This window comes from Oncorhynchus nerka, linkage group LG24, assembly GCF_034236695.1.
Source record: "Oncorhynchus nerka isolate Pitt River linkage group LG24, Oner_Uvic_2.0, whole genome shotgun sequence".
Classification (NCBI taxonomy): domain Eukaryota; kingdom Metazoa; phylum Chordata; class Actinopteri; order Salmoniformes; family Salmonidae; genus Oncorhynchus; species Oncorhynchus nerka.
The window spans coordinates 28,254,179-28,267,928 of NC_088419.1; the positions used below are offsets into that span (position 1 = coordinate 28,254,179).

At 43.9% G+C, this 13,750-nt stretch overlaps 1 protein-coding gene across 2 annotated transcripts in view; it reads right to left on the reverse strand.

The window, feature by feature from the left end:
- LOC115107784 (inositol-trisphosphate 3-kinase B-like) overlaps window positions 1-13,750 on the reverse strand; it is a 60,371-nt gene that overhangs the window by 11,376 nt on the left and 35,245 nt on the right. For both annotated transcript variants that reach the window (XM_029631413.2, XM_029631412.2), the window contains exons 3-5: window positions 3,917-4,016; window positions 3,313-3,526; window positions 1,916-2,120 (exon numbers count right to left, since the gene is read on the reverse strand). In XM_029631413.2, the coding sequence (XP_029487273.2) occupies window positions 1,916-2,120; window positions 3,313-3,526; window positions 3,917-4,016 (519 nt within the window). The remainder of the gene's footprint in view (window positions 1-1,915; window positions 2,121-3,312; window positions 3,527-3,916; window positions 4,017-13,750) is intronic.

The following is a 13,750-nucleotide window of genomic DNA, read 5'->3' on the forward strand; positions in this document are numbered from 1 at the left end:
TGTTGACCAATCACCAACGAAGAGGCGTAGACTTCGGCTACCGACTTCGGCTACCGACACCGGCTACCGACACCGGCTACCGACTTCGGCTACCGACACCGGCTACCGACACCGGCTACCGACACCGGCTATCGACTTCGGCTTGCCTCCAGAAAAATAATTGTCTGCCCGAACAGCCGAAAAAAACCTCACCGAAGTCTAAAACATCACAAAATGTTGTCATAATATACTGTATGCACAAACTCATCCAAACAGTTTCGGATGGGAAGCGTTATTCCTACTACTCAGTGCTATACTATACTATACTATTAAGCAGCAAAACCCTGCTGAAAGAGGTGACTAAAACAGGAAAATGGCCCAACGTTTTGCATCATCTAAGACAAGAGGACGTGTCTCCACACACTTAATGTGCTCATATTCTAACTCTACCACAGCACCGTGCTCTACTGTCTCCGTAGAAATGCAGGCAGACAATAATATGGGCATTGAGCTGGGGCCCAACAGACACAACAGCAGCTGTGTGCTCTCTAAAAACTCACAGAACCTTTTGATTCTACAGACAGTCTCTGAGGGCAACCCCTGGTGTCATGACAACAGAGAGAGCCATCAAAGCTCTGCGGGCCATGGCCATCTATGGACATGGCTGGAGTCGGGAAATAGAGACAGAGGAGTGGAAACTCCGGACAGCCCTGTTGCTGCCACTGCTCCCTACGCTGCCAGTCCAGTCTGAACTATTCATCCTGCACATCTGTCTTAAGCCCTCCAGAGTCAAATATCAGGGCCTCATTAGAGGAGACAGATTCTGGAAGATGGTGTTACGGCCCAAACATAGCCAGGATGTCTCCCTCTTGGCTTTAGGAGGAATTAGACCCATGTAATCTAATTGCCTAGGAAGAATATGTTGCAGATGTGCTCTTTTTGTTGTTGCACCCAGCTTGATCCGAATAGGATTATTAGTGTGCTTAGCTTTACTAAGGCAGAATCACATGATCAGGCTGTCTGTCAGTCAGTCAGTCTGTCTGTCTGTGTGCTGCTGCATTGAATCTATTAGTTTCAGCTTGAAGGAGACTGATGGTGTGTAGGAGCAAATGGGACGTGTCAGCAACTGAAGTTACTGTCAGTAGAGGTGTCACAAGCAGGCCCTATGTGTGAAAAAAACATGCAACACACTCTATACACACTGACACCAAATAGAGGGTATTCCTTCCTGTTGGCCCTGGCAATCCTCAGTATGAACAATGCTATTAAGGGGCGACTGCAGGGTATGTCTGTACACAAACCAAGCAGGACCATCAAGGTCAGCCCTTCTAAGTGGAATTACACTCTCAATTTCATATTATTACTGTTTTAATTATTATAAAATGAACTAGTAACTACTGAGTGTACAGACTGACAGATGGAGTATTTGGTCACCTTTCCTATAGTGTTTACTTCCTCCAATAATGGACTGTTAAATTCGTTTTACAGAGTATGACTTTATATTACAATGCATCACTCCACCAATAATGGACTGTTACATTAGTTTTACAGAGTATGACTTTATATCACAATGCATCACTCCTCTGCAGGGATAGGCGACTATATTCAGCCAAGGGACCATTTTTGTCAGAGCGGATGGTCGGGGGGACGGAACGTAATTATCATAATTTGTACTCTGCTAAATTTACTACAACTAAGCCCAAATGTTTTTTTATTTTACTTGAAACTTTGATTACATTGAGACACTCTCATATATGTCTCTTTTTAGAAAATTCATGGCAATACCTAGGAACAGATTTCCTTAATTAAACTGATTTTCTTGCTGAATCCCTGGTGATTTTATAGTCATTTTTGACCCCCCCCAAAAAAAAAACACTCCTGTTGCCGACCCCTGCTCTACCGTATACCCCAGTACATAATCTGTCCCGTGGCTTACTTTGATGCCCTCGATGCGGAAGCCCAGGGTAGCGGTGGAGCTGATGGTCTCCCTCCACTGCATGTAGCGGGGCTTGGTGACCGCCTGCTGCTCCTGCTCCTCGGGGGTGGGCGCCAGGGGTTCCACCTCCACCATCTTCTGGTACATGTCCTTCCTCAGACTGGTATTCTTACGGGCCTTGGTCAGCTCCTCCTCCAGGTACGTCCTTTGGTGGACAGAGAAGCCACATCTGTTTGGTACTGACTTTGTTGAATGAGATTTTATGTTGTAACCAGTCCAGCAACCAAATTAATTTCCTTTTATGAGCCAATATAAAGGATAATTTGACTCTACTTCTTAGAATACAATCACTGTGCAAACATTGTGCAATACAATATTGATCAGTCAGATGTTGTTTGACAAAGCCGTTGAGTGATCATGCCCCAGGGGACAACATGTGAATGAAGAAGAGAAATTGTTTTCTTTCACATAATAATTATACTGTAGAATTATTACTGCAGTGAAGACAGGAGAAGAAGTTCCCTTCTCTTCAGTTCATCCCTGAATAAGGGATTGTCTTAACCTTTCCTAGATTCAAATTCTCCTTCTCACTAGCCAGCTACCTCAAGAACAGGCCAGGCTCTAGTCTGTTAGCACTGCACCAAATTGTTGTGTTTGGAGGGGCTGGTTTATCATTTCCTAACATTCCGGCCATTCCAGAGAAGGGTCACACAACCAAAGTTGTGCTAGAGAGGAAAGGAGATGAGAGGAGAGGGATATAGCAGGGAGAGTGATGAAGGCCACCCGGCAACAAAGCTATTCGTCACAACGGTAGAGTACAGGATACTGTAGCAAAACAAGCCTGACCTGTTTACACCCAGTTCAAAGTGCCTCAGAAGAGTCTCCACTATTTCACTGGTCAGTAATAACTTTGCAAAGTGTCTCGGTATACCCATATCTGATATACATCTGATGTAAACTTAACAAGGGAGATTTTGACAACTGTAACACGTACAGTATGTGGAGTTCGGCAGCCCAATAATGAACCCAAAGGAATGGAAGTTGTTTCCCAATACTTCTTTCCCAATACAGGCTGATTTAAGTCATGGTGTGTCTGTGAAGGGCCAGCTGGCTACAGTACATATCTCCTCTCTAGGGGAGTGTGATGGTCACTTTTAGACCTTACGCCTAATGGATGTCTGCCTGATTGAATATAGGACCTTACCCTAACCTGTCAAAATGGAACAAAGAGATCTGAGAGCTACAATGATGTCCAACACTGATCTAAGGTCTATTTTCATTCACCCTCAAAAAGTTTAGATTAGGATATCCAGAGGGTAAACTGAGATATGTGCCTCTATGTGTAACTTCAACAAAGAGATGCACCTGCCAATAAAGGTCCGTCAACCCACACTCACCTGACACCCATCTTGCAGTCCATGACGCAGGGCAGGTCGAACTCAGAGAGCAGATCATCCATCTGGTTGTACTTCTCCCCGTCCTTCTCCACATCTCCGTGGTAGGCCGGTACGTAGGGACGCAGCACGTCTTTCATCAGCCAATCCAAGCAGCGCTGCTCACAGTCACAGTGCTTCTTCAGGATACGCCCGTTAGCCCCTGCCTTGAAACTGCCTGAGAGGAACCAAAACATGCAATAAAAACATTAGAGGATGTTCAGTGTTAACAGTAGGCCTGCTTTACTTTGTTTTGTCCTGTTGCTAAAGAGAAGGTTGTATCTGATTCTGAATGGACCATTCCATTTCAGATAGCCTAGCTACAGTATATACAAATAGGATGAAACTCTTAGTTATGCCCTAGTACTGAGCCTTTGAATATATGATTTGCAAGTATATCCCAACACTTAGCCTGAGACTAGATTTGAATTCCAAACACACTGGCCATTGGCCACTGCATCATATCCAATCCAGCCAGGAGAATGAGAGCGGAACACAGAACACACATTCCTTCCATAGCCTTATCCCAGAATCCCCACATTCCAGAGGCAACGTTGTCGAGGCCTACCTGCATGACCAGCCAGCTGGATCCAAGGGTACTTCTTCTTGAAAGACATGACGAATGGAGACCAGTGGACAATGTTCTTGATCTTCTTCCATGACTTGTGCTGTATGGACAAGCAAACAGAGGACACTTTGAGTAAACCTACTGTGCGTTGGGTTCCTCGCACAATCCCTGTCTGTTTTCATTACAAGCACTGTAGTATTACAAGAGACAAAAAACACAGAACGTGTGGACGGCATTGTTACTTTATTACATTTAGAATACAGCCCACCACACATTAACATTTGACTCCTTTTGTTGTCATTCATTGATGTAGTTGAGTGTATTATTTAGTACTTTATGATTCAAACAGGGATTTCTCTCACAGAAGACAGTCACAGAGTCAGGCACACATTTGAACCAATATTAGCATACACCACAGAATTATTACAGACCACAGGAAACAACAACAACCAGTAGAAACAGCAACAAGAAGTAGAAACAAAAACAAAAAACATAATTTGCATACATAAGACATCCAGTGTCTCTCCACCTGACTGCCGAGGAGAAGAATCTGTAGTTTTTTACACTAGAGTACAAATGCTTTCCCACTTGAAATGAATTAAACTATTTGTGGCTGTAGGGAAAAGTGATAATACCAGTTATTTCAGTATAACTCAGAAAATGGTATAATATACTTCCTCCAACCCAGCTCATAATAACAGTCTGAAGTCTGAAGTGAGTATTCAGCTCATTGATTGGAGTTGCTCTTGCTGCTCTAACACAAAACAATGCTGGGTTAAAAACAACCCCATTTGGATTCTTTGGTAACCCAGTGCTGGGTAAATATTGGACAGGACACCGCTGGGTTATTTTGACCCAGCCAGTTGGGTTGCGTGAATAACCCAACATGTTGGGTTGTTGGGATTACCCAAACATGGGTTCATTTAATCATCAATTGGGTAGTTTTATTTTCATGCTGCTGGGTTGATCTAGCAGCTGGGTCTTTTTTAATGTAATCCTCAGGTTATTTTCAGGAGGAGTGGCTTATTGGAGGCGTGGATTTCAGATAGATCTTATTGGCCACCAGTGAGAGTCATGTTAACTTTACAGTTGAAATGTTCCTTTTTTTTGGGGGTGAATTTTATACATTCTTCTAGAATATAAAAAATATTTATTATAATAAGGTGGTATCTATCCGAAAAATGGGATTTACATTGGCTTTTAGGGGGACTGTAAGCAACAAAAATGTAAATGTTTAACCTTAGCATGTGTACAGATAAACAGCAATAACATTTACTCTCACGGGTGGCTAAAAATAACTATATGACAGCCACAACCCTACTAAACTACGCCTCCAATCTCCTGATCTGACTCGCTGGGTCATATCTCAATAACCCAGCACCAATAACCCAGCATAAACAACCCAAACCTACTCTTGTTAAAGAAAACAACCCAACTAAGTGACCAATGCCTGCAACCAAGCAGTCGGGTCATCCAGACAACCCAGTATTGTTAAGAGTGTACACATAATGAGCACCTATTCATGCAGAAACACCTCCAGATGGTCAGATTCACACACCAGTCCAGTGCTGCCGATGGTTAGCTAACTGTTCTTGGCAATCTAGTACCCATCGATTTGGGCATTAGCCTAGCACATTTCAACGGAGAGCCTATCACCTCAGAGAAAAGGTGTTAGGTGTCTGCTGCTATCAAATCATTAGGATGGTATCAATCTAACTAAAGGCATACGGTCAGAGCCATGGGCTAATGAGCCCCAGTTAAAACAGTTAACTTCCTTTAGGAGTCTAGAAATATTTGGCATGGGCATTCAAATCCTCAGAAAGTTCTACAGCTGCACCATCGAGAGCATCTTGACTGGCTGCATCACCGCTTGGTATGGCAACTGCTTGGCATCCGACCGCAAGGCGCTACAGAGGGTAGTGCATTTGGCCCAGTTCATCACTGGGGCTGAGCTCCTTGCCATCCAGGACCTCCGTACCAGGCGGTGTCAGAGGAACCAACAGGACTCTGAACAGCTTCTACCCCCAAGCAATAAGACTGCTAAACAGTTTAAATAGTTAACCAAATAGCTACCCGGACTATCTGCGTTGACCCTTTTCGCACTAACTTTTTTGACTCATCACATAAGCTGCTGCTTCTGTTTACTATCTGTCACTTTATTCTACCTCAATTACCTCGTACCCCTGCACATCAACTCAGCACTGGTACCCCATGTACATATATAGCCAAGTTATTGTTATTAATTATCTATTTATTATTTTGCGTTTTACTTTTCTATTATTTCTCTATTTTCTTTCTCTCTGCAATGTTGGGAAGGACCCGTAAGTAAGCATTTCACTGTTAGTCTATGCCTGTTGATTACGAAGCACGTGACAAATACAATTTGATTTGATTTTGATCTAACGGCAGAGTGTGTTTTTCGGTTCCAGCCTAGTCGCTGTGCTCTGCTGATGGTTACACTGTGTTATTCCCTCTCACTGGCCGTCCCGGAGACAGCTCTCTTTAATTTTCCGTCTTGGCATGGCCAGTGCATTCTTCACTCCACTAGCTGCTCTCCACCATGGATGGATGTGGGGTTTCCCTTAGCCACCAAGCCACCAACTAACCACAGCACTCTGGTCCCTCTCCCCACAAGCACCAGAGCCAGCAGGGTAATATCGTTGTTCCAAGCCTGGGAGTTCAGGGCCTCCCTCACACACACAAACACACAATAGCAAGGACAAACGCACAAAGAAGAGCCATTCTGGCAAACAGAAGTCAGTCACAAGAAGCCCCTTCTCTCTCAGTGAGACGTTTAAGAGCAATACTTAAGAGTCAGTACCATTAAAATGTACTTAATCAGGAGTTAGATACAGTATATGCTTGGCTATATATTTTCTCTCAGCTGACTTTGAAAAAACAATGACAAAGCAACTTCCCAACATGGAAGGATTCATATCTAGATGTGATTATAAGGTATAGGGCAGTAAAATCTTAAATGTCGCTGACTCAACTAAAAAATAAGCATTTTGCGTCTAGGAAATGTGTGTGTATTTTCCCTCCCCCCCATTTCCCCCCACTCCAGTGGACTTCTGCTTTCAGTAACACGGTAGATTAAGTTACATTCAGACGCTCACTGAGTTCCTCTCAGTGCTGGCTTGGTTTTTCATCACGAGACTGTGCTGCTGTGCTCCAGCGGTGGGGGGAGTCACTCAACTTGCTCTTCACACTACAGTGGGTGTGAGAGAGTATCAGACATATATGTAAGTGCGTGAAAACACACAGTGCTCTTTCTCTATCTCTCTCTCTCTCTCACACACACACACACACACACACACACACACACACACACACACATACGGTGACATCACCTGGTTGAATTGATGTCTCTAGCGACAATGCCTCTCTCATCATCACTCAATGCCTAGGTTTATCTCAACTGTATTCACATCCTACCATACCTTTGTCAGACATACATGTAAGTGCGTGAAAACACACAGTGCTCTTTCTCTATCTCTATCTCTCTCACACACACACACACACACACACACACACACACACACACACACACACACACACGCTCACACACACTCTTCTTTCAGAAACACTCGTCTTTCAGGTGGTGGAAACTGACTGATCTTGGGGTCAGCGGCAGAGAGGAGGTGCTCAGGGGACAGGCAGGGGCCAGCCGTCAGATACAGGCCTGAGTGTGAGCTTTCCCCTTAGACCTGTTAATGTGTTTTTTTAGATAGGCCACGATCATAACTACAACACAGCTGAAACACAGCACACTAGAAATACAGCACACACAAACACAGGCCTAGAACAATACATACATCAACGACACAATAAGATGACCACATGCTTAAATGTTTTCCTGACTCGGTCTAAAAAAGTAAGTAGTTCAAGTATAATGATGCAGTAATAACATCACACGCATTCCCACAGAGGACACACACCAGATGCGTCACTGATATTTTAAGTAGAAATTGTGCACTAATATTGCATTTTAAAAGCCTGTTATATTCAATGAAGTGTCCTTTAATATAGACCACATGGAAAATTCAATAAATCAGATTTTGTACATGAATAAAGACTTGCTAAAGTGCCGAAATGCAGCATTTTGCAGTTGTGAAAAGTCTTTAAGTAAAAATACTTTCAAGTACTACTTGAAGCTACAAGCTAGTAGTCAGCTAGCCACTGCTAGTGGTCATCAGCTAACCTTTAGCCAGGACATCTCCTGCCAGTCTGTACAGCGTGTTTCAACCCAGAGCTTATCGGACTCCTTTTTCTCCATATCTCCGGATTCCTACCGCAAGCTCTGAACCTCTTCACCTGGATCATTGCAGCTAGCTAGCTGCTATCCGATTGGCTTCTCCTGGCTAACGTCCCTGTCTCGAAGCAAGCACCAATTAGCCTGGAGCTAGCCTATGCTAGGCCCATCTCCCAGCTAGCTGAAGAGGCCCATCAGCCACTCCTTGGGCTACATTACCTATTTTGCCAATTGGCCTGGACCCTTTTACTACACGGACCCCTGCTGATCCATCACAACTGGTCTGCCAACATAACCGCACGAGGGGGCTACAATAACAGACTTCTTCCGTCGCGACGTCCCTCTAAGGCCCTTCTGCTAGCCTGCTATCCCCGGCCCGCTAGCTGTCTGAATCGCCATGTCTCCAGCCCGTCCAGCTACTCATTGGACCCTATGATCACTCGGCTACACATGCCTCTCCCTAATGTCAATACGCCTTGTCCATTGCTGTTTTGGTTCGTGATTATTGTCTTATTTCACTGTAGAGCCTCCAGCCCTGCTCAATAACCCTTCAGTTCCACCTCTGTATTCACATCCTACCATACCTTTGTCTGTACATTATGCATGGAATCTATTCTACCGCGCCCAGAAACCGTCTCCTTTTAGTCTCTGTCCCAAACGTACTAGACGACCAGTTCTTAGAGCCCTTAGCCGTACCCTTATCCTACTCCTCCTCTGCTCCTCTGGTAAGGTAGAGGTTAATCCAGGCCCTGCAGTGCCTAGCTCCACTCCCATTCCCCAGGCCCTATCATTTGTTGACTTCTGTAACCGCAAAAGCCTTGGTTTCATGCATGTTAACATTAGAAGCCTCCTCCCTAAGTTTGTTTTATTCACTGCTTTAACACACTCTGCCAACCCGGATGTCCTAGCTGTGTCTGAATCCTGGCTTAGGAAGGCCACCAAAAACCCTGAAATTTCCATCCCGAACTATAGCATTTTCCGACAAGATAGAACTGCCAAAGGGGGCGGAGTTGCAATCTACTGCAGAGATAGCCCGCAGAGTTCTGTCTTACTATCCAGGTCTGTGCCCAAACAATTTGAGCTTCTACTTTTAAAAATCCACCTTTCCAGAAACAAGTCTCTCACCGTTGCCGCTTGCTATAGACCACCTTCTGCCCCCAGCTGTGCCCTGGACACCATATGTGAATTGATTGCCCCCCATCTGTCTTCAGAGCTCATGCTGTTAGGTGACCTAAACTGGGACATGCTTAACATCCCGGCCATCCTACAATCTAAGTTGGATGCAATTAATCTCACACAAATGATCAATGAACCTACCAGGTACAACCCCAAATCCGTGAACACATGCACAAACATAGATATCATCTTAACCAACCTGCCCTCCAAATACACCTCTGCTGTCTTCAACCAGGATCTCAGCATTTACTGCCTCATTGCTTGCATCCGTAATGGGTCTGCGGTCAAACGACCACCCCTCATCACTGTCAAACACTCCCTGAAACACTTCAACGAGCAAGCCTTTCTAAATGACCTGAACCAGGTATCCTGGAAGGAAATTGACCTCATTCCGTCAGTAGAAGATGCCTGGTTATTCCTTAAAAGTGCTTTCCTCACAATCTAAAATAAGCATGCCCCATTCAAAAAATGTAGAACCAGGAAAAGATATAGCCTGTGGTTCACTCCAGACCTGACTGCCTCGGACCAGCACAAAAACATCCTGTGGAGTGCGGCATTAGCATTTTCAGGGAAGTTAGGAACCAATATACACAGGCAGTTAGGAAAGCAAAGGCAAGCTTTTTCAAACAGAAATTTGCATCCTGCAACACAAACTCCAAAAAGTCCATGGAGAATAAGAGCACCTCCTCCCAGCTGCCCACTGCACTGAGGCTAGGAAACACTATCACCACCGATAAATCCACAATAATTGAACATTTCAATAATAATTTTTCTACGGCCGGCCACTCTTTCCACCTGGCCACCCCTATCCTGGTCAACAGCCCTGCACTCCCCACAGCAACTTGCCCAAGCCTCCCCCATTTCTCCTTCACCCAAATCCAGATAGCTGATGTTCTGAAAGAGCTGCGAAATCTGGATCCCTACAAATCAGCAGGGCTAGACAATCTGGACCCTCTCTTTCTAAAATTATCTGCCGAAATTGTTGCAACCCCTATTACTAGCCTGTTCAAACTCTCTTTCGTATCGTCTGAGATCCCCAAAGATTGGAAACCTGCCCCGGTCATCCCCCTCTTCAAAGGGGGAGACACTCTAGAACCAAACTGCTACAGACCTATATCTATCCTACCCTGCCATTCTAAGGTCTTCAAAAGCCAAGTTAACAAACAGATCACCGACCATTTAGAATCCCACCGTACCTTTTCCGTTATGCAATCTGGTTTCCGAGCTGGTCATGGGTGCACCTCAGCCACGCTCAAGGTCCTAAACGATATCATAACCGCAATCGATAAGAGACAATACTGTGCAGCTGTCTTCATCGACCTGGCCAAGGCTTTCGACTCTGTCACTCACCACAGTCTTATCGGCAGACTCAATAGCCTTGGTTTCTCAAATGACTGCCTCACCTGGTTCACCAACTACTTCTCAGACAGAGTTCAGTGTGTCAAATCGGAGGGCCTGTTGTCCGGACCTCTGGCAATCTCTATTGGGGTGTCACAGGGTTCAATTCTCGGGCCGACTCTTTTCTCTGTATACATCAATGATATCGCTCTTGCTGCTGGTGATTCTCTGATCCACCTCTACGCAGACGACACCATTCTGTATACTTCTGGCCCTTCTTTGGACACTGTGTTAACTAAACTCCAGACAAGCTTCAATGCTATACAACTCTCCTTCCGTGGCCTCCAAATGCTCTTAAATGCAAGTAAAACTCAATTCAACCGATTGCTGCCCGCACCTGCCCGCCCGTCCAGCATCACTACTCTGGACTAGAGGTCAACCGATTAATCGGAATGGCCGATTAATTAGGTCCGATTTCAAGTTTTCATAACAATCGAAAATTGGTATTTTTTGGCGCCGATTTGCCCATTTTTTTTTTACATTTGTTTAATACCTTTATTTAACTAGGCAAGTGAGTTAAGAACACATTCTTATTTTCAATGACGGCCTAGGAACGGTGGGTTAACTGCCTCGTTCAGGGGTAGAACGACAGATTTTCACCTTGTCAGCTCGGGGGATCCAATCTTGCAACCGTACAGTTAACTAGTCCAGCGCAATAACGACCTGACTCTCTCTCATTGCAATCCACAAGGAGACTGCCTGTTACGCGAATGCAGTAAGCCAAGGTAAGTTGCTAGCTAGCATTAACCTTATCTTATAAAAAACAATCAATCATAATCACTAGTTATCACTAGGGGGCGGCAGGGTAGCTTAGTGGTTAGAGTGTTGGACTAGTAACCGGAAGGTTGCAAGTTCAAACCCCTGAGCTGACAAGGTACAAATCTGTCGTTCTGCCCCTGAACAGGCAGTTAACCCACTGTTCCTAGGCCGTCATTGAAAATAAGAATTTGTTCTTAACTGACTTGCCTAGTTAAATAAAGGTAAAAAATAATAATCACTAGTTAACTACACATGGTTGATGATATTACTAGATATTATCTAGCGTGTTGCATATAATCTGACTGAGCATCTAAGTATCGGGCTGAGCGGTGGTAGGCAGCAGGCGTGTAAACATTCATTCAAACAGCACTTATGTGCGTTTTGCCAGCAGCTCTTCGTTGTGCATCAAGCATTGCGCAGTTTATGACTTCAAGCCTATCAACTCCTATTCGTAAATTTAAAAAACAAGAAAATGGTGCTGTCTGGTTTGTTTAATATAAGGAATTTGAAATGGTTTTTACTTTTGATACTTAAGTACATTTTATCAATTACATTTACTTTTAATACTTAAGTATATTAACCAAATAATTGTAGACTTTTACTCATTATTTTACTGTGACTTTCACTTTTTGAGTCATTTTCTATTAACATATCTTTACTTTTACTCAAGTATGACAATTGGGTACTTCTACCACTGTCATTTTGATGTCCCTCAGTGTACCCTCTGTGACTTCTAGGAATATTTTAACCCACTTAACCCCAAAATGTTTTCACTATCATTGTAAAACCCTAGTCATTATTTTGTTGCTTTGACAAAGTAATTTCTGAAGATTTATTCATCTACATCTGCCCCTCATTTTAAGGACACCCTATGATGTGAAACTATTCCTTTTTTTTATTCAAAGACATTCAACATGTAATAGTGAAATCATAGTGTAAAGGCAGGTGAGCTGGTTCTATGGTTCTATTTTTCTGGTGTTTTGTGGTGGAAAACTGAGCAGATCGAGTATAATATGTCAACCCTGTTACCCACAGACAGGCTACAATGTTATAATTGAAATAGCTTTTGTGAAGCTTGCATTCAATTGCCACTCCCTGTTGTACACAAGCTTCCATTCCCCCTGTCCCAAGATGTATGGCTGATTTAAGATGAAATCGTCAACCCTGTTACTGTCAACCCTGTTAATTTATTTGGCACTTAAAATATCCACTTACTATAGACATTTTGTTTTATTTAACTTTGAGATGGAAAACAGTTTTTTTTATGAAGTTGAACAACCTAACTTTTTATGACATAAAAAAAATGGTGAAATCAACAAAAAAATGACCAACTTATACATCTCAAAAGACTTGAATTGGTGGAACAACCCAGTACATGTACATCTGAGCAGAGGAGGCTGGTGGGCGGCACTATAGGAGATTTGGCTCATTGTAATGGCTGGAATGGAATAAAAGGAACACTATCAAACACATCAAATATATGGAAACTACATGTTTGACTTCATTCCACTAATTCCATTCCAGCCATTACAATGAGCCCGTCCTCCTATAGCTCTTCCCACCAGCCTCCTCTGCATCCAATCTATAATAGCACTTTTTGGTGCTATTCCATAGTGAGAAAGTAGCTAAGTAGTGAGCACAATATAATGGCTCCACCTAGTTCTGTTCAAAAGAAATCTCTTAGAAATCCTCAAACCCCATCCATCACTAGTCTTGGAACATTGTGAATACATTCTCCCTTTGAGTTAACGGTTTAAAAGAGAAGGTATCTCTGTGTTCTGTGATATTTCTGTGCGTTCAGATGAAAGAAGAGTGAGCGGCTCATCTGAGTCTCACACAGCTCAGGCACTGGGGTTCTGGTATGTATCAAAGTTGCTGATGGGAAACAAAACCTGCCAGCCGTTGTGGTTGGGGGTGCTTAAAAACACATTAGTAACACAGACTGACAGGTACTGGGCCACTGCACCGAGCCGACATGGAGGAGTGCAGGAGAAGACGGCCGGCAGTACCCCTCACAGACAGAGAGACGGATCAAAACAGCTCAGTGTTAGAAGGAAGCAGAGAGGAGCCATGGAGACGCGCTGGGGAAACAGACGATGCAGGAAGAGTCTGTGAGACAGGAACTGACTGGAGACTGGGGAAACAGACGATGCAGGAAGAGTCTGTGAGACAGGAACTGACTGGAGACTGGGGAAACAGACGATGCAGGAAGAGTCTGTGAGACAGGAACTGACTGGAGACTGGGGAAA